The sequence below is a fragment of the Aquarana catesbeiana genome, linkage group LG03, assembly GCF_042186555.1.
Source record: "Aquarana catesbeiana isolate 2022-GZ linkage group LG03, ASM4218655v1, whole genome shotgun sequence".
Taxonomy (NCBI): domain Eukaryota; kingdom Metazoa; phylum Chordata; class Amphibia; order Anura; family Ranidae; genus Aquarana; species Aquarana catesbeiana.
In genome coordinates, this window is record NC_133326.1 from 139,531,730 (window position 1) to 139,555,127 (window position 23,398).

General features: G+C 43.2%; 1 protein-coding gene across 5 annotated transcripts in view; it reads right to left on the reverse strand.

Annotated features, from left to right (window-relative positions):
• Positions 1 to 1,456: 1,456 nt before the first annotated feature.
• LOC141131716 (transmembrane protein 53-like) overlaps positions 1,457 to 23,398 on the reverse strand; it is a 141,803-nt gene continuing 119,861 nt past the window's right edge. For all 5 annotated transcript variants that reach the window (XM_073619303.1, XM_073619306.1, XM_073619304.1 and 2 more), the window contains exons 2-3: positions 10,610 to 11,144; positions 1,457 to 8,811 (exon numbers count right to left, since the gene is read on the reverse strand). In XM_073619303.1, the coding sequence (XP_073475404.1) occupies positions 8,447 to 8,811; positions 10,610 to 11,144 (900 nt within the window). In that variant the 3' untranslated portion in view covers positions 1,457 to 8,446. The remainder of the gene's footprint in view (positions 8,812 to 10,609; positions 11,145 to 23,398) is intronic.

Sequence of the window (23,398 nt, forward strand, 5' to 3'; positions counted from 1 at the left end):
TACTTTTTTCTTAATTTAATTTTATTAGTGCCTTTGTAATGCAATGGTTATGTGGACACAAAAAACATTCTTTAATTGTTTAAATGTTTTATTTGATTGTAGACATTTACATTTGTTTAGAAATATATAAAAATATGGATTTCATTTTGTAACAGGCTAGCGTGGATCCTTTGTTTCACCAACAGTGGTATGGACTCCTTGCAGGCAAAGTCTAATCAGCATATATAAATAGTGCAGCGCTAAAAAGACAAAATAATTAAACTTGCATAAGATTTTAGTAAATTCCTAAAGGAAAGTTTCAATCACATATGACATGCAAAAGTTTAAAAAGTCCCATCCAAAGTGGTAAACACAGAATTCTCAGCGGTGCTCCATGTAACAAAACACACGTCAGGTGAAGGAATGGTGATGATGCTTAAACCAAAGAGAATCCTGCTCCACACCCAGTGTAAGATAATACAGTCTGCTTACCAGCTCGATATGACCTTTAGATTATAGGTGGACCGGCTGAATATAGGGTAAATAGGTCTCCCCAAAACCTTTAAATGCTCTCTCAAATCCCTCCGCTCACATGGAACTTGGAAATAAGAGAAAAAGCGTTTCCATAGTGCAGTATATAAAACACCAATTTAATGATAACAATAAATGATTGCACAGGAATCTCCAGATAAAATCAGCATTTAATAAAATCCAATATATAAATGAAAAGTTGCGGCGTCCCTACAGGCTTCACTTCCAGGCTTACGCGTGTAACAACCAATCAGAAGGAATAGCGTGATGACGTCACCGTCGTAGGCCCCACCCTATGCGTTTCGTTACAGTGACTTTGTCTGGAAATAGGCCAGGTTGATGCGTCATCACGCATGTCGATCTAATCAGCACCTGGGCTTCATAATGAACCTCTCTAGAGGTAGGAGTTTTATTTGTGGCCTTCAGTTCTTCTCCACTAGAAACAATTGATGTAAAAGCTGAAGTCAGCAGCAAGCTGTCATATCAATCACAAAACTTGTAGTCTCTAAATATACAGAGGTCAGAGCAGCTAGAATTCAGGTAGACAAATTAGAATCCAGAAGGTTTGGGTCATAACCAAAAATGCACTAGAAGCATTAAATCAAAAACCAAAGCACTTTGGTGAGGCACTATGCAAAATGTGTGACTGGCCTTGGGTGACTTAAGTCTAGGTTTACATCTATGCGGCTGCGCTTGATGCGTTTTTCAGGCACATTTTTTAGTGCATTTTGCATTTTTAAACCAGCGATTATGCGTTTTTGCATGCAGTTTTCATGCATTTTGCGTTTTGCTTTTTTTTTCCTTTTTAACCACTTGCCGACCGCTGCACGCCGATATACGTCAGCACATTGGCAGTGGTGGGCAGATGGGTGTACCTGTACGTCCCCTTTAAGAGGCGGGGATAGCAGGCGCACGCCCACTGCATACAGCGTGACCGTGCCCGTGGTCTCCCACTGATTGTGTCACTGAGCCTCAGAATGGGGAACAAGGCATTTCCCTGTTCTGGTTTATGTCATGACAGAGATCACTGCTCCCTGTCATCGGGAGCAGTGATCGCTGTCATGTAACTTGAAGCCCATCCCCCCAGTTAGAATCACTCCCTAGGACACACTTAACCCCTTCATCGCCCCCTAGTGGTTAACCCCTTCACTGCCAGTGTCATTTACACAGTAATAAGTGCATTTTTATAGCACTGATCGCCGTATAAATGACAATGGTCCCAAAATAGCGTCAAAAGTGTCCAATCTGTCCACCATAATGTCGCAGTCCCGATAAAAATCGCAGATCGCCGTCATTACTAATTACTAATAAAAAAAAAATAAAAAATAAAAATGCCATAAAACTATCCCCTATTTTGTAGACGCTATAACTTTTGTGCAAACCAATCAATATGTGCTTACTGCAATTTTTTTTACCAAAAATATTTAGAAGAATACATATCAGCCTAAACTGAGGAAAAAAATAGTTTTTTTATATATATTTTTGGGGGACGCTTATTATAGCAAAAAGAAAAAAATATTTTTTTCAAAATTGTTGCTCTTTTTTTGTTTATAGCGCAAAAAAAAGAAAAAAGGTGATCAAATACCACCAAAAGAAAGCTCTATTTGTGGGAAAAAAAGGACGTCAATTTTGTTTGGGTACAACATCGCACAACCGTGAAATTGTCAGTTAAAGTGACGCAGTGCCGAATCGCAAAAAGTGCTCTGGTCAGGAAGGGGGTAAAATCTTCCAGGGCTAAACCAGTTAAAACGCACTGTAAAACACACTGTATAAAGCTGGTTGCTAAGGGGTTCCTGCTGAAAGCTGAATTTAAAAAAATTGGTGGCAAAAAAAAAAAAAAATTGGCCAAAAAAAAAACGACGCAGGGTTCCCCCCCCAGGTCCATAGCAGGCCCTTCGGGTCTAGTAGGTATTTGGAGGGGACCCCTACGCCAAAATAAAAAAAAGCAGTGTGGGGTCCCCCCCCCAGATCCATACCAGCCCCTTATCTGAGCATGCCGCCCGGCAGGTCAGGAGAGGGAGGGGACAAGCAAGCGCCCCCCCCCCCTGAACCATACCACGCCGCATGCCCTCAACTTAGGGGGTGGGTGCTTTGGGGCGGGGCGGGGCTCTGCGCTATGATGTACCCGATACCCATTCACATAGGGTGGGGGTCCCCTTGTTAAAGGGGGCTTCCAGATTCCGATAAGCCCCCTGCCTGCAGACCCCAACAACCACCTGCTAGGGTTGTCGGGAAGAGGCCCTTGTCCTCATCAACATGGGGGCAAGGTGCTTTGGCAGCATCCATCCCCCCATGTTGAGGGCATGTGGCCTGGCGGGCGGCATGCTCAGATAAGGGTCTGGTATGGATTTTGGAGGGACCCCAAGCCTTTTTTTTATTTTGGCATGGGAATCCCCTCCGAATCCATACTAGACCCAAAGGGCCTGGTATGGGCCTGGGGGGGAACCCCACGCTGTTTTTTCGTGAATTTTTTTGCCGGCAAATTTCTTTTTACATTCAGCTTTCAGTGGGTACCCAGTTGACAGCTAGTGACTCATCGGTTGCTAAGGACGCGGTGGCCGGCTTCCCGGCCCCCTGCTTAGCAACCAGCTCTATACAGTGGTAAAATAAGAACCGCAAAACACATAAAAAATGCACCACTTGCATTTCTGGTGTAGCTCCATTGAAGTCTATTAGCCACAAATTGTGGTAGAAAAGTCCCAGACCCTTTCCAAAAACGCACCGGCCGCAAAACGCACAGATGTAAACTAGTACCATGTTAAATGGACTGTAGTGCATTTCTGCAAACCGCAAAATGCACTAAAAAACGCATAGGTCTGAACATAGGGGAAGAGACACACATCTTCAGACATTCCCATAGTAATTAAAATAAAATCTATGCAATCATCCACTTAGAAAGAGTATGCCCAGCTGCAGTTCTGTGAGGGAACCCTTATTAGGGCATTCTTGCTTCTGGAAGGAGCACACAGAAATGAAGAGGATAGACAAAGGTACAGTCAAGCCACAGGCTAGAGGGGATATTCCACATTTAAACTCAAGATAAAAAATGCTTTTTTATATGTACTACCAAACAAAAATATACTTTTATCATATTAAACAAACTATTATAAATATTCTATTTCTACGTGACATTGTGGTCTACAATACAAGGAGTTCCACTGGGAAGAATTTGAAGACCATCCCAGAAGTTTCCAATTCAGCACTGTTGTAACCTTAAGCACTTTTTACGTACGTACATTTTACTTAGGTAAAGTGATTATTTCTTAGTATTTTAACCATGTGTTGACCAACATACATATATAAACATCCTGGTTGGCAAATGATTATACTAGGACCATGGCTCCATCTTCAGCCATGATCCTGCTATTGTTTTTTTATAGCTAGTAATCTGCTTATGTGTAAAAGTGATCCAGTTTTACAGACTGATTGCAGCGCTTCCTAGGCTCTTCTAATCCTTTGACCACGGTAAGCAGAGGAACGGCTTCCCACAGAGGAAATGGAGGAGTTTCAGTTCTCCCATATCCTCTGTGATAAATGATCCCGGATGTGACACAGTTATTGTCACTTTTGTTTTCATAGCCATTGTTCTCCAGCTGTTACAGGTAGGGAGGCATCTAACTAAGCATGATCTGTAGGTATTAACGCGAACGTCGGAGTGAGAGCAATAGTTCCAGTGCCAAAATTCACGATTAACGCTAAATGGATAACCTGCAAATAACTTTAAAAGCATCATCTATGAGCAATTTTTTAGATACCGTGGTTTGTCACCATTTCACAAGCATGTGCAATTTTAAATCTTGACACGTTTGAATCTATTCGCTTGACATTTTACCTAAAAATTGGGTATTATATTGTGTTTGTGTGCACTAAAATTCATTTAAGTGCATTTTTCCATGATAAATGGCTACGCAAATATCTTATATTTTAGCCCCCAGGACTACATTCAGAAAATATGTTTGGAGGCTATAAGTAATTTTCTTGCAAAAACGTGTGCAAAACATTGGAAAACTTTCTCAGTAGGCAAGCAGTTAAAGGAGTAAAAAATAAATCTGTTGCTGGAGATACATTCAGATGTTCACCTACATGTGCACCACAATCTTCTCATACAGTTACAATATTTTCCCCATTTAATCCTGAACAATTTTCAAATAAAAAGTCTACCCACCCTTGAAAATGCCAAGTGTTTGTGAAGTAAAAAAAATTAGACTAAGACCAGACCAAGATAAATCACTTAAGTTTTTCCACCTTTAATGTGACCTATAATATGTGTGATTCAATTAAAAACCAAACTGAAATCTTTAAAAGGGGGAAAAATAAAAAATAACAAGCTTACAATGATGTGGTTGCATAAATATGCACACCCTTAACCACTTAAGGACCGGAAAATTTTCCCCCTTAATAACCAGGCCAATTTTTCGCTTTAACAATTGCGCGGTTGTGTGGCACTGTACCCAAACAAAATTGACGTCCTTTTTTTCCCCCACAAATAGAGCTTTCTTTTGGTGGTATTTGATTTTTTTTTATTTTTTGCGCTATAAACAAAAAGAGACCGAAAATTGTGAAAAAAAACTATATTTTTTACTTTTTGCTATAATAAATATAGTATAATATATACTATATTTAGTATAATATATAATATAATAATTAACAAAAACAATGTAAAAAAACTAACTTTCTTTATCAGTTTAGGCCAATATGTATTCTTCTACATATCGCAAAAAAATCGCAATAAGCGTATATTGATTCGCTTGCACAAAAGTTATAGCGTCTACAAAATAGGGAATAGATTTATGGCAATTTTATTTTTTTTTTTATTTTTTTTTACTAGTAATGGCGGTGATCTGCGATTTTTAGTGGGACTGCGACATTGCAGTGGACAGATCGGACACTTTTTTGGCACCATTGACATTTATACAGCGATCAGTGCAAAAAATAGCCACTGATTACTTTGCAAATGTCACTGGCAGGGAAGGGGCTAACACAAGAGGCGGCGATCAAGGGGTTAAGTGTTCCCTAGGGAGGTGTTTCTAACTGTGGGAGCAGTGTACTAACAGGGAATAGAGAGAGATTGCCATTCCTGATTACAAGGAACAGCAGATCTCTCTCTTTGCCTCCCTGACAGAACAGGGATCTGTCTGTTTACATTGACAGATCCCCGTTCTGTCTCTCTCAGGAGCGATCACGGCTGCGCGCATTGGCTCCAACATCACGCAATGGGCGTGCACCTCCAGCGTCACACCGTGGGTGTGCACCCCCTATACCCCTTAAAGCGGCCACCATACAGCTTGGCGATAAGTGCAGGGGAGCCAACCTGCCGGCGTATAACGACAGCGGCCAGTCAGCAAATAGTTAAACTAATATTTTGTTGAAGCACCTTTCGATTTTATGACAGCATTCAGTCTTTTGTGGTAGGAGTCTATCAACATGGCATCTTGCCTTGGGAATCTTTTGCCCACTCTTTCTTGCAAAAGCACTCAAAATCTCTCAGATTGCAGGGGCATCACCTGTGCACAGCCCTCTTCAAGTCACCCAACAGATTTTCAATAGGATTCAGGTCCAGGCTCTGGCTGAGCCATTCAGAATCTTTTATCTCCTTCTGATGAAGCCATTCTTTTGTTGGTTTGGAGGTATACTTTAGGTTGTTGTCATGCCGAAAGGTAAATTTGCACTTCATCTTCAGCTTTTTTTAGCAGAGACTAAAGGTGAAGGTTCTGTGCCAAGATTGATATTTGGAACTGTTGAAAAGTCCCTCCACCTTGACTAAAGCCCGAGCTCCACTTAAATAAAACCAGCCCCAAAGCATAATTCTGCCACCACCATGCTTCAAAGTGGGTATGCTGATTTTTTTTTTTGGTGACGCGCCGTGTTGGTTTTGCACCAAGCATCAATCTTGGTCTCAGACCATAACACATTTTCCCAAATGGTTTTGTCAGACTTGATATAGGTTTTCAAAAAAATGCAGCCAGGCTTTTACTTAGTAAGAAAAGGCTTCTGTCTTGCCACCCTACCCCACAGCCAAGACATATGAAGATTACAGGAAATTGTTGTCACATGTAGTCAGGGCTGATGCAAGGATTTCTGAGACCCTAGGAAAAACCTTATTCCCCCTCCCCATTGGCTCTACCCCTCACTGAGAATTTTGCGGCGCCTCTCCGCCTATTTCTTCAGCAGTGTTCCACAGGCCCGCACCTGTACCTCTGGCCTGAAGACAAATAGTGGTGGCACCGGCTCGCTCCCTTGTCCCAGCCGTGGTCCACAGGTATATGGACAGGCTAGGGTAGTAAACAGACAGGCTAGGGTAGTATACAGACCTGTTAGGGTAGTATACGGACAGGCTAGGGTAGTATACAGACATGCTAACTGTGTAACTGCCTGTCTGTATGAGCAGACAAATGCACTGACAATGCTTTACAGGCTCCTAGTAAAAATAATAATAAATACACATTTTTTTTTATCTGCAAAAAGATCTGCATTTATTATTTTTTTACAAAGGTGGACTTGAACCTCCACACCTCAAATCACCCCAATTCCTGTATTTTTAGGCCTCAGATTACCACAATTCTTCTACCTCCACACCTCAGATCACCCCAATTGCTTCATCACCCTGAACGCCTGTTCCCCTCTGCACATCCATTCCCCTTTGTACACAATGCAATATAAACTTGACAGCAAAGTCAATTTTTTATTTTTTATTTCATGTGACTGGGTGCAGCACTGAGTGTGCTGTCTGTGCTTCCACTATACCTGAGCCAGCGGCAGTGATGGCCTCACCTCCAGGAGAGCGGCGCTGCTGCCTGTCCTCCCATAACAGGTCCCCAACTATCCAAGAGGAGGGAGGGAGGGGAAATCGTGGAAAGCCCCGACTTACATGCAGGGCTTCAATCTCATTTGCCCAGGCCGGTTCCATCTATCAGGCAGCACTTCTGGCCGGCTGCTCTTTGTCCCGGCTCTCTCCTCCTCTTCTCACTGCCACTGCTAGGGTGGCACTGCAGGCTGGGAATAGAGAGGTCTGGGGATGTCTTCACAGGCGCAAGCGCCCTCTAGCCTAGTGCCATAAGGTGCCTATGCTACCTTATAGATGGTGACTCCGGTCCTGGAGGTATTTTAAAAATCTGAATCCCTAGCGAGCAGCTAAAGATCCGGATTTTAGCGCCCCTGGTGCAGCCGCAACTGCCTGACCTGCCTATTGCTAGTGCCGGCCCTGCATGTAGTACACAAGTACTTGCCAGATATTCCTGCAGCTCCTTTAATGTTGCTGTAGGCCTCATGGTAGCCTGCCAGACAAGTTTCCTTCTTGTTTTTTCATCAATTTTGTAGGAATTTCCAGTTCTTGGTAATGTCACTGTTGTGCCATATTTTCTCCACTTGTTGATGACCGTATATACTGTGTTCCATGGTATATCTAATGCCATGGAAAAAATGTTGTGCCCTTCTCTTGACCGATACCTTCCAACGAGATCCCTTTGATGTTTTGCAAGCTCTTTTTGGATCATGGCTCTTGCTGTAAGAGGTAACTGAGTAAATGTGAGAAAAATCTTACTAGAACAGCTGAACTTTACATGGACTTTATCACAATCACATTAATTTATGAGAGGTGTGAACTGACTACTATTTACCATCAGTTTGAATGTGATTGGTTAATTCTGACCACAGCCACATACCTAATTGTAATGGGGTGTACACACTTATGCAGCCACAATATTTTATTTTTATTGTCCACCACTAAATAATTTCAATTTTAAATTGAATTGCACAGATTATAGGTCACATTAAGGGGGGAAAAAATTCTGATGTGGTTTACCTTGGTCTGATTTTTAGTTTTAGCTCAAAATCCTGACATTTTACAGGGGTGTGTAGGCTTTATATCCACTGTATATAGTTCATTAATGATGCATTATTAGTATATTAATGGCAGAAGAAAAGTCCACTGTTCCAGTTATAGTCTGCTTCTAGGCATATTGTTGAGAAGACTGCTTATAAAGCTGTTCAGTGTGTCTGTATACTCTTCGGTGTGTTTCCTTAAATTTCCAGCATGTACAGAATCTTGCCACTTCTTTCCCTGCACTTCGATCCCTTGTTTTTCCCAACGCTGCATTAACTCCTCCAACGCTACATGATCACACATTGGGTCATTTAAACAGTAGAAGAAGAGAACTGGGCTGTGAACAGGTTTTTCCAAAAAGGTTTGAATACCCCTATCATAATAATCTGCTGTTTGACCTTTCAGGAGTGAAAAGTATAAAAGCATTCCTCGTACCAAAAGTGGCTCTAAAAGCGGAGAGCTGAGCATGCGCGCCACACCTGAAAACAGAAAAGAATACTTATTTATACTTTGCACTAAACAGTGTATATCAAATCAGTGATCAATAGAGTATGAAAGTAGAAGGTTATTTTGCAGGGAATTGCCTCATAAAATGTAAACGACATGGGAAAGTGCAAAGTTTAAAGGTGTTACATACAGTATTAATGAAAACAACAATAATTTAGGAGAATGTCAAAAAGTGGGGTTAGTGAATGTGGTGAAGCGTCACTTTGTAAAGAGTACCCAATCGGGTGCAAGGAAAATGACTTGCTTGCACATGATTGGATGATGGAAATCAGCAGCGCTTCCCCACATTCACCAAGCTCTGAGGAAAATTAGTACAACTGCACTTACAAAGTACACACTCTATTTGACTTTAGTAAATCAACCCCTATAGGTATCAAAAATGTAATTGACTCCTAAAACATGTCCTAATTAATTCTTAATACCATTAAAACTATTCACTGGTGTAATTAGTGGGTTATGCAAAAAAGCTAGGTAAAAAAACCTAGAGAACAATTAAATCCATTAAAACAATACCCTAAAAAACACTACATTGTTTTCCTAGCCCTGGGATATGTCTAGTTAGGACATTTACACTGCTCATACACCATAAATTTATGACCACTGACAGGTTAAGTGAACAGCAATGATTAATCTCATTACAATGGCAACTGAAAGTCAGTGGGATTTATTAGGCTGGGTTCACAACTATGCGAATTGGATGCAGGAGAATGTGACCGGCTCTCTATGGAGCCGATTCATATATCTCCAGGGCAGCTGCGGTCTTCGGCTTCGTTTCAGGGCCAAATTCAGGCACAGATTCATCCCTGAACTGGAGAATGGGGATGCATAGCGTTCCTATGCGAGCCTCAGGCAGCAAGTTGTCCCTGAAGTTGATGTGTTGAAAGCAGAAAAAATGGGCATCACAGTTTGCTGTATAAAGAACTGCACAGCTGCCAACCAGTCAGGGTTTCCATGCTGACATGTGTCCGCAGCCAAGATCGCCTACAATTTGCATGTGAGCATAAGAACTGGACCATGGAGCATGGATTAAGTTTGCCTGGTCTGATAAATCATGTTTTCTTTTACATCATGTGGATGACTTAGATGCATGTGCATTGCTTACCTGGCAAAAAGATGGCACCAGGATGAAGTATGGGAAGAAGGCAAGGTGGTGGAGACAGTGTGATGCTTTGAGCAATGTTCTGCTGGGAAACTTTGGGTCCTGTCATTCATGTGATGTTACTTGACATATACCACCTACCTAAACATTGTTGCTGACCAAGTACACCCTATCATGGAAATGGTATTGCCTGGTGGCAGTGGCCTCATTCAGCAGGGTAATGCGCCCTGCCACACTGGAAAAATGGTTCAAGAATCATTTGAGGAACACAACGAGTTCAAGGTGTTGACTTGGCCTCCAAATTCTCCAGACCAATCGAGCATCTGAAGGTTTTGCTGTAAAAACAAGTCCGTCCATGGAGACCCCAACTCACAACTTACAGGTCTTAAAGGATCTGCTACTGACAGCTTGGTGCCAAATACCACAGCATACCTTAAGAAGTCTAGTGGTGTCTTTGCATCGATGGGTCAGGGTGTTTTGGCGGCAAAAGGGGAGACCTACGCAATATTAGGTGGTCATAGAGTTATGGTTGATCGGTGTTTATCTTTATCACACTTAAGACATAAAAAATCTGTTTTAAAGGCACGCAAATACATTTTATTTAGATGAAAATCTAACACGTGATAATAGATGTGATTAGAGAGTACAGCACAAAAAAAAAACTAACTTACCTGTTGCCATCCTTTCTGTGCTGCCTATCACAAGACTGTCAAACACTTGGCCATTAACCCTTTCCAACAGCTCTCGTTGTTCCTTGGATGAACACACCAACATCTGTGCAAACAGGTACCCTCCAACGGACACAGCATGGACAAAAAGTCTGCGAGAAGAAAGGTCCTCTTGTTCCATCAAAAGATTCAACAACTGTCTTGCATGTTCAAGTCCTGTCCTAGGCCACAGAAAATGTGACACCGAGCTCTCTGCCACGAATACGTCAAAGCCTAACTTGAAGTAGAGCTGGATATACTTTTCATGAGATTTAGCCTTTGATCCCAGCCATGGAAGAAAGAGTAAAAGTGGACGAGGAGCCTGGCTGCTTTCTGAGTTAGAAAGATTTGTGTACAAGGAAAATGAATTAGAATATTTCTTTACACTAAGAGGATAAGGTAAAGTATTTGGAGCTTGGCCTTTTGGTACAGTTCCAGATGCTGGGGCCATAGCAAGGGCAGGAGGCGGTGAACTGACTTGATAGTGGAGGTAGGAACTCTGTAGAAACAAACACATAGGAGATACGTTATGTATGCAGACAATGAAATAACTACGGTACATTTAATTGAACTTTTTCTGAAATGTTAAAGATGTTACTGGATGAAAATACTTGGATAAGTTTAGTTAAATGTCAACGTCACAGAAAAATATGTGAAAATTTGGTAATGTGACTAATACCACTAGCTATACCATAACCTGAACTTTCAAAAATGTAAGGCCACTTTCACACTGAACTCCCCTTGCTAGCGGTTAAGCGCCATTTTAGCGGTGTTTTACCGGCGCTGTGTGGGCGGTAGCGGGGTGCTTTTAACTCCAAAGAAGGGGTTAACAAAAGGTTAAAAGTGCCCAAAAAGCACTGTTGCCGAAGCACTTTGGCAGCGTTGCCCACTGATTTCAATGGCAGGGCGTTTTGGGAGCAGTGTGTACACCGCTCCCGCACCACCCCAAAGATACTGCTTGCAGGACTTTTTTCCTGTCCTGCAAGCGCACCACCCCAGTGTGAAAGCACTTGGACTTTCACACTGGGGTGGCTTGAGAGGTGCTTTTCAGGTGCTATATTTAGCGCTAAAACGCCTGAAAAGCACCTCAGTGTGAAAGAATTATTCATCAGTTACAGCAAGGCCACCCAAAAGATCTCTTAAAAAAAAACATGTTCCCAAGCCATAAGACACAGAGCACGGCTCAACCCCGCTTGGTGTCTCTGGGAAGGGGCTCGCCTGGGCCCCCTTCAGGGGTGTGATTGACAGCAGAAGGAGCAAATGCTGCATCTCAGCCAATAAGTAGGGGGTGACCTAGGAGAGCCGCTGCTCCTGTACACATTGCTGGATCAAGATTGGGCTTAGGTAAGTATTAGGGGGGCTGAGGAGGAAGCTGCACACTTAAGGATTTTTACCTTTATGCATACAATGCATGAAGGTAGGAAACCTTGCCTTTTGAAAAGGCATGAGTTATCTTACTAAAAAACATTCCCTTCACTTGCATAAATCTTGATTAAACACGCATAGTAATTAATCATTTACCCCAAACTCTTGATGTTACCTGTTCTGTGGCACTGTCAATGACATAAAAAAAAGTTTCAAACATGGAGCATGATAGCCAGTAGTCTAGAATTTCCAAAACAAAAGGTCAGTCAGGGTTGCCGCCACATTTTATTTGGTATCAATTTTCTCTGCTGAAAAGTATTTTAGAAATTGTCTATGCACCTTCAGTAAAATCTTTTTCAGTAGAGCCCATTTCCCAGTGATTTGGTCCCATGAGAGCCTCAAAACTTTCTCTACCCCCCCCACGAGGGATGCTTGAAGCTGAGTCCCAACATGTTCTGCTTGCTGACAGTCCAGAGGAGCACAAGGCCATCTAGCAGTGAATACTTCCTGCCATGCAAGAGATGAGGAGAGCCAAATGGTAATGCCTTGCCTCTAAGAACAACAGTGGCACAGTCAATCCAGCATAGGGACCAGATCACTTGACCCTTTCACGGGGAGAGCTCCAAAGCCTTCCCAGGGTGAAGGTCCTGCCACAAGATGTCCAACAGAGACTAGGCCAGAATAAAAACTCACAGAAGGATCTCCTGACGGAAACAGAAACGGTTTTCTGGGGAACCAGATGGAAGCCACACCCAGCAAAAGGGGCACACCCATGGGGAGGAAGGAAAAGATACCACCACATTTAACCCAGGAAGACCATCTGGATGTCTCGCCTCGATTCCAGGCTGCCAGACATGAAGGGGGAAGCTGAAAAGGACTGAGAGTCCACAAAAGATGGGAAGACAATGATGGGAGGACATCCCCTTAACACCCTACAAATCTTGAAATGAAAAAGCAACAATTCCTGTTCACATGGCAGGGTGTATGTGTGATGCAAAGTTTAAGGAAGTAACAGCGTGGGATTCTTCATATTTTTAAACTTTAAAGTGGTGGTAAAGGCATAAGGTTTTTTTTTTTATCTTACTGGCTTCTATGCATAAGATAAGATAAAAACTTTGTGTGCAGCAGCCCGCCAATACTTACCAGAGGTCCCTCTCAGTCCACGAGTGCTTCAGCAATTCAAGATTCTCCCTCCTGATTGGCTGCCACCGCTGTCAGTCAGCTAGCCAATCAGACTGGTCTGATCACATTGCACTGGTGAGAAAGCTCTGATCATACTACACTGGTGACAAAGCTCTGATCACACTGCACTGGTGAGAAAGCTCTGATCATACTACACTGGTGAGAAAGCTCTGATCACATTGCACTGGTGAGACCGCTCAGATCACATTGCACTGGTGAGACCGCTCAGATCACATTGCACTGGTGAGACTGCTCTCATCACACTGCACTGGTGCGAAAGCTCTCATCATATTGCACTGGTGAGACTGCTCTGATGGTAAAGGAGGACTCTGATGGTAAAGAAGGACTTTAAAAGGTAAAGACAATTTAACCACACCCCCTTAAGCCACACCCACAATATAGCATAATTGAAGCCATGCCCATTTTCACAGCAATTTACTTTTAAAAGGATGCCACGCCCCTAAACAACATAATGTTTTGCCTACGCTGGCTTTCTGCAAAAAAAAGTGTCCTTAAAAATTTTTGTGGAATGTTGGCAACTGCGTGTCAGTCTTTTACCATCTCATTTGTTTTTGTCTCATATCTTCAGTGCGCCCCTTATTTTAATGTCAAAGACCGCATTTGAGGCCCACCATATAAAGAAATTTGATCAGTAATACTGTAAAGGCTTTTAAAGTGTGTATATATTTGAATAGGACACACACAATTTTAAGGCTTGGTATCTATTTACTTGATGCAACCCTATCTTTAAAATTTTACCAAGAATTTTGTTAATATATTATGTTTGTAAGCCCTAAATCAACTTTAATGTATTTTTCACTTAAAATATACATTTAATAAACACTTGTGCAAATATTGTGTGACAAAAACCATTTTATTCGCCAGGGTCTGCATTGAAAATAAAAAGTTTTAAATATTCTTCAGGCATAAAATGTACATTTTAAAACGCATGTGCAAAAATGCAAAAACTGTTCTAACAGAGAAAGGGTAAAGGGTGTGCCTGCTGAACACCATAAAAAACACTAACATCTCTTCAGCACTCCCACTTTGATTGTTTTTTCTGTAACTGCTCTCTTCGTGATGAAAAAAAATGGCTGCTTTGGAAGCTCAGCACTTTTTGCTTACCATGGAAATAAGAAAAAAATAGGGGTTATTCATGAAAGCCAATGTCTTTAAAACATGTCACTGGACTAAAGTTAGCCACACACAATCAGATTTTCATCTGCTTACCAAGGAGGGCAAGCTGAACAAAATAATGGAAAAAGTATTCGCTGGTTTCAGAAATGTTAGGATCTATGCAGGTACCGCCAATCTATCACTAAAAAGGAGCTTAAAGTGGTTGTAAAGGCACAAGGTTTTTTACTATGCATTAAGGTAAAACCCTTCTGTGTGCAGCAGCACTCCAGCCCCCCCAAATACCTACCTGAGCGCCACCTTGATCCAGTGATGTCCACGAGACCCTTGTCAATCACAGCCATTGAGCCAATCAGGAGATAAAGGGGGCGGGGTCGAGCCACAGCTCTGTGTGTGAATGGACACAGAGCCGTGGCTTGGGAGTGTACTTGCTTGGGTGACCCCACAGCAAGCTGCTTGCTGTGGGGGTACCCAGCAGGAGGGAGGAGCCCCAGTGTGGGACCCGAGAAGAGGAGGATCAGGGCTCCTCTGTGCAAAACCATTGCACAGAGCAGGTAAGTATAACATGTTTGTTATTTTAGAAAAAAACAAAAACAAAGCTTTAGTATTACTTCAATGCTGTGACCTACAGTATACTCTTAAAGTGGTTGTAAAGGCACAAGGTTTTTTTACCTTTATGCATTCTACGCATGAAGGTAAAAAACCTTCTGTGAGCAGCAGCCCCCTAATATTTACCTGAACCCCCTCTCGATCCAGCGATGTCCACGAGAGCCTTGGTTGATTGGCTTTTGGCAGCAGCAGGAGCTAATGGCTCCCGCTGCTGTTCATCACGGCCAGTGAGCCAATCAGGAGAAGGAGGGGGCGGGGCCAAGACACGACTCCGTGTGAAAATGGATACACAGAGCCGCTGCTCTAGAGTTCGCTTGTTTGGGTGCCCTCACAGCAAGCCTTTTGCTGTGGGGGCACCTGGCAGGAGCGCAAGCGTGGTACCTCCTTTAAAAACCACGGCACAGAGCAGGTAAGTATAAAATGTTTGTTGTAAAAAAAAAAAAACATGACTTCATCACTTAACATCACATAATGCGGATGGTCTTAGTCCAGGCTGGCTCCTAAGAAATCCAGAATTCTAGTTATTACTGGATCGGAGTCCTCTGTCTCCAAGGAAGTCCCCTTCAAAAGCCAGACATTAAGGTGTAGGGTTTCCAGACATGGATGAAACACTAAGCCCTGGTGAAGAAAATCCAAGATTAGAGGGAGAATCAAAAGTTTTGTCACCAACAGATATTTCAGAAGCCATACAGGAGCCATTGGGATCTGGTATGCTCCTTCTACCTGGATTTATTTCTACTACCCAAGGAAGGGTGGCGAGGGTGGGAGGACATAATTTAGTTCTCAACTCCATGGGTAGGAGAGAGCCTAATGCTTCCGGCAATTCTGCAAATGCAAAGAGAAGTATTCATCTTGCTTGATGTACCTGGCAGCAAACAGATCCCAGAAAGGGCAGCCCCACATCTTTGTCAACTGAAGAGCACTACCCTCTGGATTCAGCTGATGGCTGCTAAGGTGGTCTGTTTTGACTGTAAACTGCGCTTGGAAAAGGAGATTTCCTTGTGCCCACTTGCAAACCCTGGGAAAAGAGGTGCATTTAGGGAGTGCTCTTTGTGCCCACCCTGACGACTGACATTATCTGTTAAATGGTCTTTTTTTACCTAATGGTACAAGCTTCTAGAATAGCCTTAGCTCTCAGAAGTTTGAAGAGCTGGAAGCCATAGTTTGCTCTCACTTCCCCTGGAACGATTCCTTCTGTAGAACTGCACCCCAAATTGTGCTGCTTTCATCTCTATAGACCAGTACTGGATCCAGGCATCTCCAGTGAGAGATTGTCTAGATTTAGCCACCAATCCAGAGATGATCTGACCTGCAGGAAGGGGGAAAGGAGAGAATCTAAAAATGTAAAATCCCTATCTCATTTACCCAAAATCTGGAACCAGAGGCCTAATGTGACAGTGATGCCCACCAGACAGCAAAGATAGAGGCTGACATGAAGCCAACAAGGAAATGTCAGGATGTTTGAATTATTAATTGAATTATTCATGAGATTCGCTACCCTATTCAGCTATTAAGCACAATAAAATTATATGAAAGTATGAACTATGCAACTAGAAAAAATAAATTAAGATTTATTTTACAAGAAGTCACTTAAGAAACACCATTAACAGTCAGATTAAGAGGGTGACACAGGCACTGAAATTATCTTCACAACAAATTACCTAAAAAAGGTACCCCGCTAAAGCTTGGGTATATATTAAATTAAATCAAATAATTAATTTCCCCTTGTAGACAGTAAGACCATATATAACTAAACTTGTCAGACAATCTCCGTTTGACAGATTACAACCATTTTCCTCCTGCAGAAGAAATAAAGGCTTAAACCTGTCTGTGGGATGTGCCAATACGGCAAAAGAAAAAATAATGTAAAAGAAACAATGATCTAACTCTAGAAGTTATGTTATCCAGAGGGAAATATCAAATTACCCAGCAAAAATGACTGCAATTGGCCTATTAATTGATCAAAAATTATCTTGAGAATAATACACTATTAGTTACCCTCAGAAATAGAAAGTGGATTGCTCAGGATGGATTGCCTTAAGATGGCTGCCGACCAAACCCTCATGTGTCTGTGAGCCTGGAGGCTGAAATTTTCTTTTATACAATGATGGTGGAACCCCCTGCGAGGGAAGACTTTCTGTGAAGTTTGTTTTGTTTAAATAAAAATGGGCTGGGGGGCGTGGCTTGGCAGATGAAGGAGTAGGACGCGTTTCCTCTGAGCTCCCGCTCCGGCTGCATTAATCACTGCAAATCCGGCGGCATCCTCAGCACAAACCTCGCCTCATGAACAGGAGAGGCTCCAGCACAGCTCCCCGTCCCACTGGAGCGCAAAAAAAGGGAGAAATCTGCAAATTTCTGCAGAAACTCAGCCCAGGCGGCAAGGCAGCCTCAGCTTCCAAGTTGGCGGCGACACGTGCAGCCACAGCAAAGGCTGTCTCACAGATACTCCTGACAGACACAGCATTCCCCACAGGGCTCAGAACATGGCTCCCAACACTCATCCTGACAGCCCCTCATCCGTCCCTCACAGTTCCAGAGATGGATGGGATATGGAAGCTTATATCAAAGCACTCCCCATAAAAAATGACATTGAATACATTAGCAGACTGGAGAGATCATACAAGCAGGAGCTGACCGACCTGCGCAGGTACATTGGCCACCGCATAGAGGATATAGAGCACACTGTGGAGAGCTCAGTTTCAAAACTCACAGAATATGAGGAGATCTTCCACAAGCACACTGTACATATCCAGTAATTGTGCTATGGTCTTGATGACCAAGAGAACAGGAGCAAACGCAATAATATACGGATTCGCGGCCTCCCAGAAACAATCGAACCAAAGGACTTAGGAATCAAAAACGATCAAGTACCCGTGGGGATTCCCCTTCCAGCTCACGGTCTCCCACGAAGGCAAGACAGCAACCTTTTGCACGCTTGGGGAACTGGCTAACTTTCTGGGGACCTTCGGACCTTCCCTGACTGGCCCCTGCAAGCGGCGACACCTGACCTACCACTTTCAACTGGATGGACTACCTTCACGAAGCAGAAGCGCTCCCGCTCCACCACCTCCAAATCCCCAGCTGGATGAACTCCATAATTACCCCGACGGCTGGTGGGGCTGCCTCACTATTTTCTCCTGACACACAGGAAACCTGTGTGTTTGTGTTAGCAACCCCCATATGGTTGCCTGCCCTCAGTTAGACAGGGTCCCCTGGGACGAGCCAAGTGTGCTGCCGAGACAACCGTTGTGTCTGATGCAGCACTGCACTAGACCCAGACGGAAACTGTTCATGTTTCACTTCTATTTTACTTCATTATTACTATTTTTACTTTATTATAACTTTTTATCTGTACTCACACAAGTGGACGAGGGAGACCATGGTCCACCCGGGACACCCCTTGGGGCCTCTTTGGGGGCACCGGGGGTCTCCATAGAAATATATGTTGACATGTACATTTTGTTTCATCTGTTTACATTACCCTTTGGCCGGAGAAGGGGGCCCCCCCGCGTGTGCCGCCACGTTCCCCACATTAGGAACCACAGAGTCTTTATTGGTTCTGTTCTCAATGCTAGATTTAGTTAGGCCTTTCTCTGGGGACCGTGGTTGTTTTCCCCCCACGGTCACTAGAGGGCACTGTTCTCCCTTCTCTCAGAGCTCAGCCCTCAGACTACAGACAAACTGGACAACTCTGCAATGTTTCCTCACCTGCCTGTCTGAGCAGAAGATGGTCCCAGATGTGGGTCTACACCATCGGCGCTGGGAACATCTCTTTTTTTCTTTTTGCTCCCTCTCTCCCTCCTTACCTGATATACTACATTCACCTAACCCGATATACAGTAGTCGTCTCCCTCTCATGGCCTACCATCACATACTCCCTAAACCATGGCATCCACCTTAGCCCTTCAAATGTCCTTGCTTAATTGCAGAGGATTCAACACCCCAGAGAAACGCAGACAGCTACTATACCACTTCCACAGAGTCCACACCCAGATACTCTTGCTCCAAGAAACTCACTTTCGATAAGATTCCATACCTTCTCTCCCAAATAAATACTTCACCACCTGGTATCACAGTACAAACCCGACTGTTAAGTCGAAGGGTGTATCAATAGCCTTCCAAGACTCTTTCACCCCAGAGATCCTAGACTCGTATATTGACCCTTTAGGGCGCTATATATTTTTGAAAATGAAACATATGCAAACGATTTTCACGTTGGCTAACGTTTATCTCCCTAACCGGGATCAACTTGCATTTCTATCCTCTGTGGCAGCGTGCCTAGATGCATTCGGAACCATTAATCTGATAGTGGGTGGCGACCTGAATGCCCCAATTGTGCCGAGACTGGACTCCTCTACCGGTAAGTCCCACATAACACCGTCCACCTTAACTAAAATACGCTCCATACCCAACTTTTACTTGGTGGATACTTGGAGAATACTTAACCCCTCTGGTAGAGACTGCACGTTTTTCTCCTCAGCACACGGGTCATACAGCAGAATAGATTACATCCTACTATCCCAATCACTGCTTGACTTTGACCCGGAGTGCCGTATAGGGATCAGACTTTGGTGGGACCATGCCCCGGTACACCTCACACTATGTAGACTACATACCTCCCAACATTTTGAGATGGGAATGAGGGACAACTACTAACAAATGTATGTAGGCACAGGACACGCCCCCTGCCACACCCCCTTAAAGGAGAATTAACCAAAAAAAGGTTAATTAAATCCACAAGGACTTTTTTTTACCACTACTGTTCCTTTATACTGGATTTTAAAATGTACAAATGCAGCAATTTAGAAATTGGATAAAAGGTTTAGCACTGGGAAATACTTTTTGAAAAATAAAAAGTGCACTTTATATACAACTATATAGATCAGACCAAAATGAGGGACAAATGAGGAGGAAAGAGGGACAGAGGGACATTGCTCCAAATCAGGGACAGTCCCTTCGAATCAGGGACAGTTGGGAGCTATGAGACTACCCAGACCCCCCCCCCACGTCGCACATGGTGATTAAACGACAACCTACTATCTGACCTGGCTTGCACGACAGCGATCTCTGCAGCAATTAAGGACTTTACACACACCCATGCCACAGATGAGGCCTCAAACATGAACAAGAGGGAAACACTAAAGTGTGTTCTGAGAGGAATATTTATACAGCATGGCTCTTAGTTAAAAAAGGCCCGCACCGCAAACATTAAGCATCTTTTTGCCCTGATTGCCTCACTTGAAGCAACTCACAAACACACTCTCGACCCTAAAACTCTGGTAGAACGCACGGCGGGACCTACTTCGCCTTATAACGGAAAGCTCTTTGGTGGCCCGTGACAAGGGAAGACACTTACATTACGCCCAGGCTAACAAATGTGGCAGACACCTGGCGCAAACCCTCCACCCTAGACAACGTAGACAGACCATCCCACACATACTGGCACACCCTAACTGTAAATTATATAAGAACTCGGAAATAGTCACCGAATTCCAGAGCTATTACTCTTCACTATACAATCAACCCTCCACCTCGACACCGTACACACCTCCCAGAGCAGAGGACACTGACATGTTGGCATACGTCCTAGAAACAGCCCTCCCCACAATCCCTACGGCCGCTATAAAGGACCTTGAAGCACCCATCACCACATGAATATTTACTCGCCATTAAAAACCTCAAAAACGGTAAAAGCCCCGGACCAGACGACTAAACGCCACGCTTTTATAAGACATTTTGCCCAGCAAGTAGCCCCGTTCATGGCACGAGCCTTTGAGGAAGTAGATGACTCCCACCCCTTATCCACCCATAAATTACAGGCCCAAATAGTGGTAATCCCCAAATCAGGAAAGGACCAAGCTAATTGTGGTAATTACAGACCCATCTTCCTACTTAATGTAGACCTCAAACTGTTCTCTAAAATAATCGCGAACCGTCTCGGCCCCATACTACCCGACTTAATACATAGTGACCAGGTAGGCTTTGTCCCAGGCCGCGAGGCCAGAGATAACACCACGAAGACTCACCATTTGATCACCTACGCACAACGTAAACACATCCCCACATGCCTGTTAGCATGCGACGCAGAAAAAGCATTTGACAGGGTCAGCTGGCTGTTTCTCAATCTAACGCTTATAAAGGAGGGGGCAATTTGGGACTTTAGGTGAGGCACAAATAGGAGCTGGATGTAGAAACGATCATTTGTTTATCAACCAAAAAAAAGACATCATATAGCGAAAAATTGATGTTACAATCAGATAATGTTTACAAAAACTCAAAAACATAAAATCATTAAACAAAAATTGTAGACAAATATAGAATAACATTCCCGTTGTTGCTCCATGTGCAAATTCATATAAAACTTTAAAAAGGAATGAATGTCCTCACAGGTAACGTTATTAGGGTGTGCATCTTTGTAAGCGCTACGCGTTTCTGGGGAATACCGCCTCATCAGGAGCTGATGCATATAACAATTCTGTGAAAAGAGTATATAGCATTGAACATATATTAACCCCAATAGCAGAAGGAGGTATAGGGGAAAAGGGGCATAGACGGGAAACCATCAAGACTCTCTACTCACTTTGCAAACTCATCATGTCAATGGAGATTACCAAGAGGCCATTTTTTTATATTATTTATTTACTAACACATAGATGGGTATTTTACCATATACTTACATTTTTTAGACAGTTTGGAGTCTGCTTTTGACATCATCAGCTGCAGCAGCGGGGATTTCCCTGTCCTGGTGGGGAGGTTTTGGTCGTGCTCTGTCCTGGGGGGATCCTCCTACCTCAGCTCCCAGTGAAGGCATCGGTGATGCTCCCTGGCCTCTTGGTAATCCAGTGACATGATGAGTTTGCAAAGTGAGTAGAGAGTCTTGATGGTTTCCCATCTATGCCCCTTTTCCCCTATATCTTCTTCTGTATTGGGGTTAATGTATGTTCAATGCTATATACTCTTTTCACAGAATTGTTATATGCATCAGCTCCTCCTTAGCGAAAATAATGTCCCTCTATTCCAACCCATTAGCGAAAGTTACGGCAAACAGTGAACACTCAGCGGCATTCCCGAATAAAAACGGAACCAGACAAAGCTGCTCCATGAATTAGCTTGATTCGGCTCCCACAGAAATTTTTAACATAGAACATGACTAAAATGGAAGCCCTAAACATATCCCTATCCACCCACACTCTTTCACTTATCCAACAAAACCCCTTCTGGAAAGGTATATTTGCGATTTATAATAAAATGTATGATATCTTCATGGCCCTCCCCCTAAATAGCCCTATTGTCGATACTACCGGGATCAATCAAATCCCAGAAAACCAATCTCCGTCGGTTTTTTCCATCGGCAGCCTGACAGCTGATCATGAAATATTGGAAATCTGAATGGATCTCCATTCTCAATTAGATTGTTAATGGAGGAGATGCGTGCCAAAGAGGGAGATGGCTGGGATAAACACAAGAAAATGTGGTATGTCTGGGTGCATTATTCTACATTGGATAGACTATTGAAAAGAATCACTAGTGGATGAGCTGAACAGCACCCTAGAATTAACGGCCGGAACACCACCAGTGTGGATGGTCCAGATGTCTTGATGACCTCACACTGGCGAACGGCCTGTTAACCACCTGAGCCCATCCATGTTGTGTAAAACATCTACAGTCACACTGAATGTACAGTCAGGTCCATAAATATTGGGACAGCGACACAATTCTAATCTTTTTGGCTCTATACACCACCACAATGGATTTGAAATGAAATGAACAAGATGTGCTTTAACTGTAGACTTTCAGCTTTAATTTGAGGGTATTTACATCCAAATCAGGTGAATGGTGTAGGAATTACAACAGTTTGTATATGTGCCTCCCACTTTTTAAGGGATCAAAAGTAATGGGACAATTGGCTACTCAGCTGTTCCATGGCCAGGTGTGTGTTATTCCCTCATAATCCCATTTGGAAAATGTCTGATGGAGCCTACACATGGTCGGAATTTCCGACAACAAGCTCCTATCAAACATTTTCTGTTGGAAATCCTTTTGTGTGTACGGGGCATAAGTGTGGCGGTGGCTTTCAACCACTACCATATATACCACCTGTTTTTCTTTATTCTGTACCCCCAACTGCTTTTCTTTAAAAAATGGTTAAAAAAAATATATTCAACCTTAAATAAAAATGGGTTGCCATGCCCTTGAAAATGCAGTGGGGACTGACATGATTTCTATAACTTGTATGCACCACTAGAGCTTAATGACCCCAACATCTTACAATTTGTGGAGAAATTGGCGTTGGGCACGGATAGCGCTGGTCCAGATCCTCGCATGCCGGAAACAGTGAGTGTCAAGAGACTGTATTTATTGCTGTTGCTGTGTGAAGCAAAGTGATGGGTGCTGTGTCTTAGCTTTAAGGAGACAGTACACCAGAATTTTTTTCTGAAGGAACTGTGCATCTGTTGCTGCAAA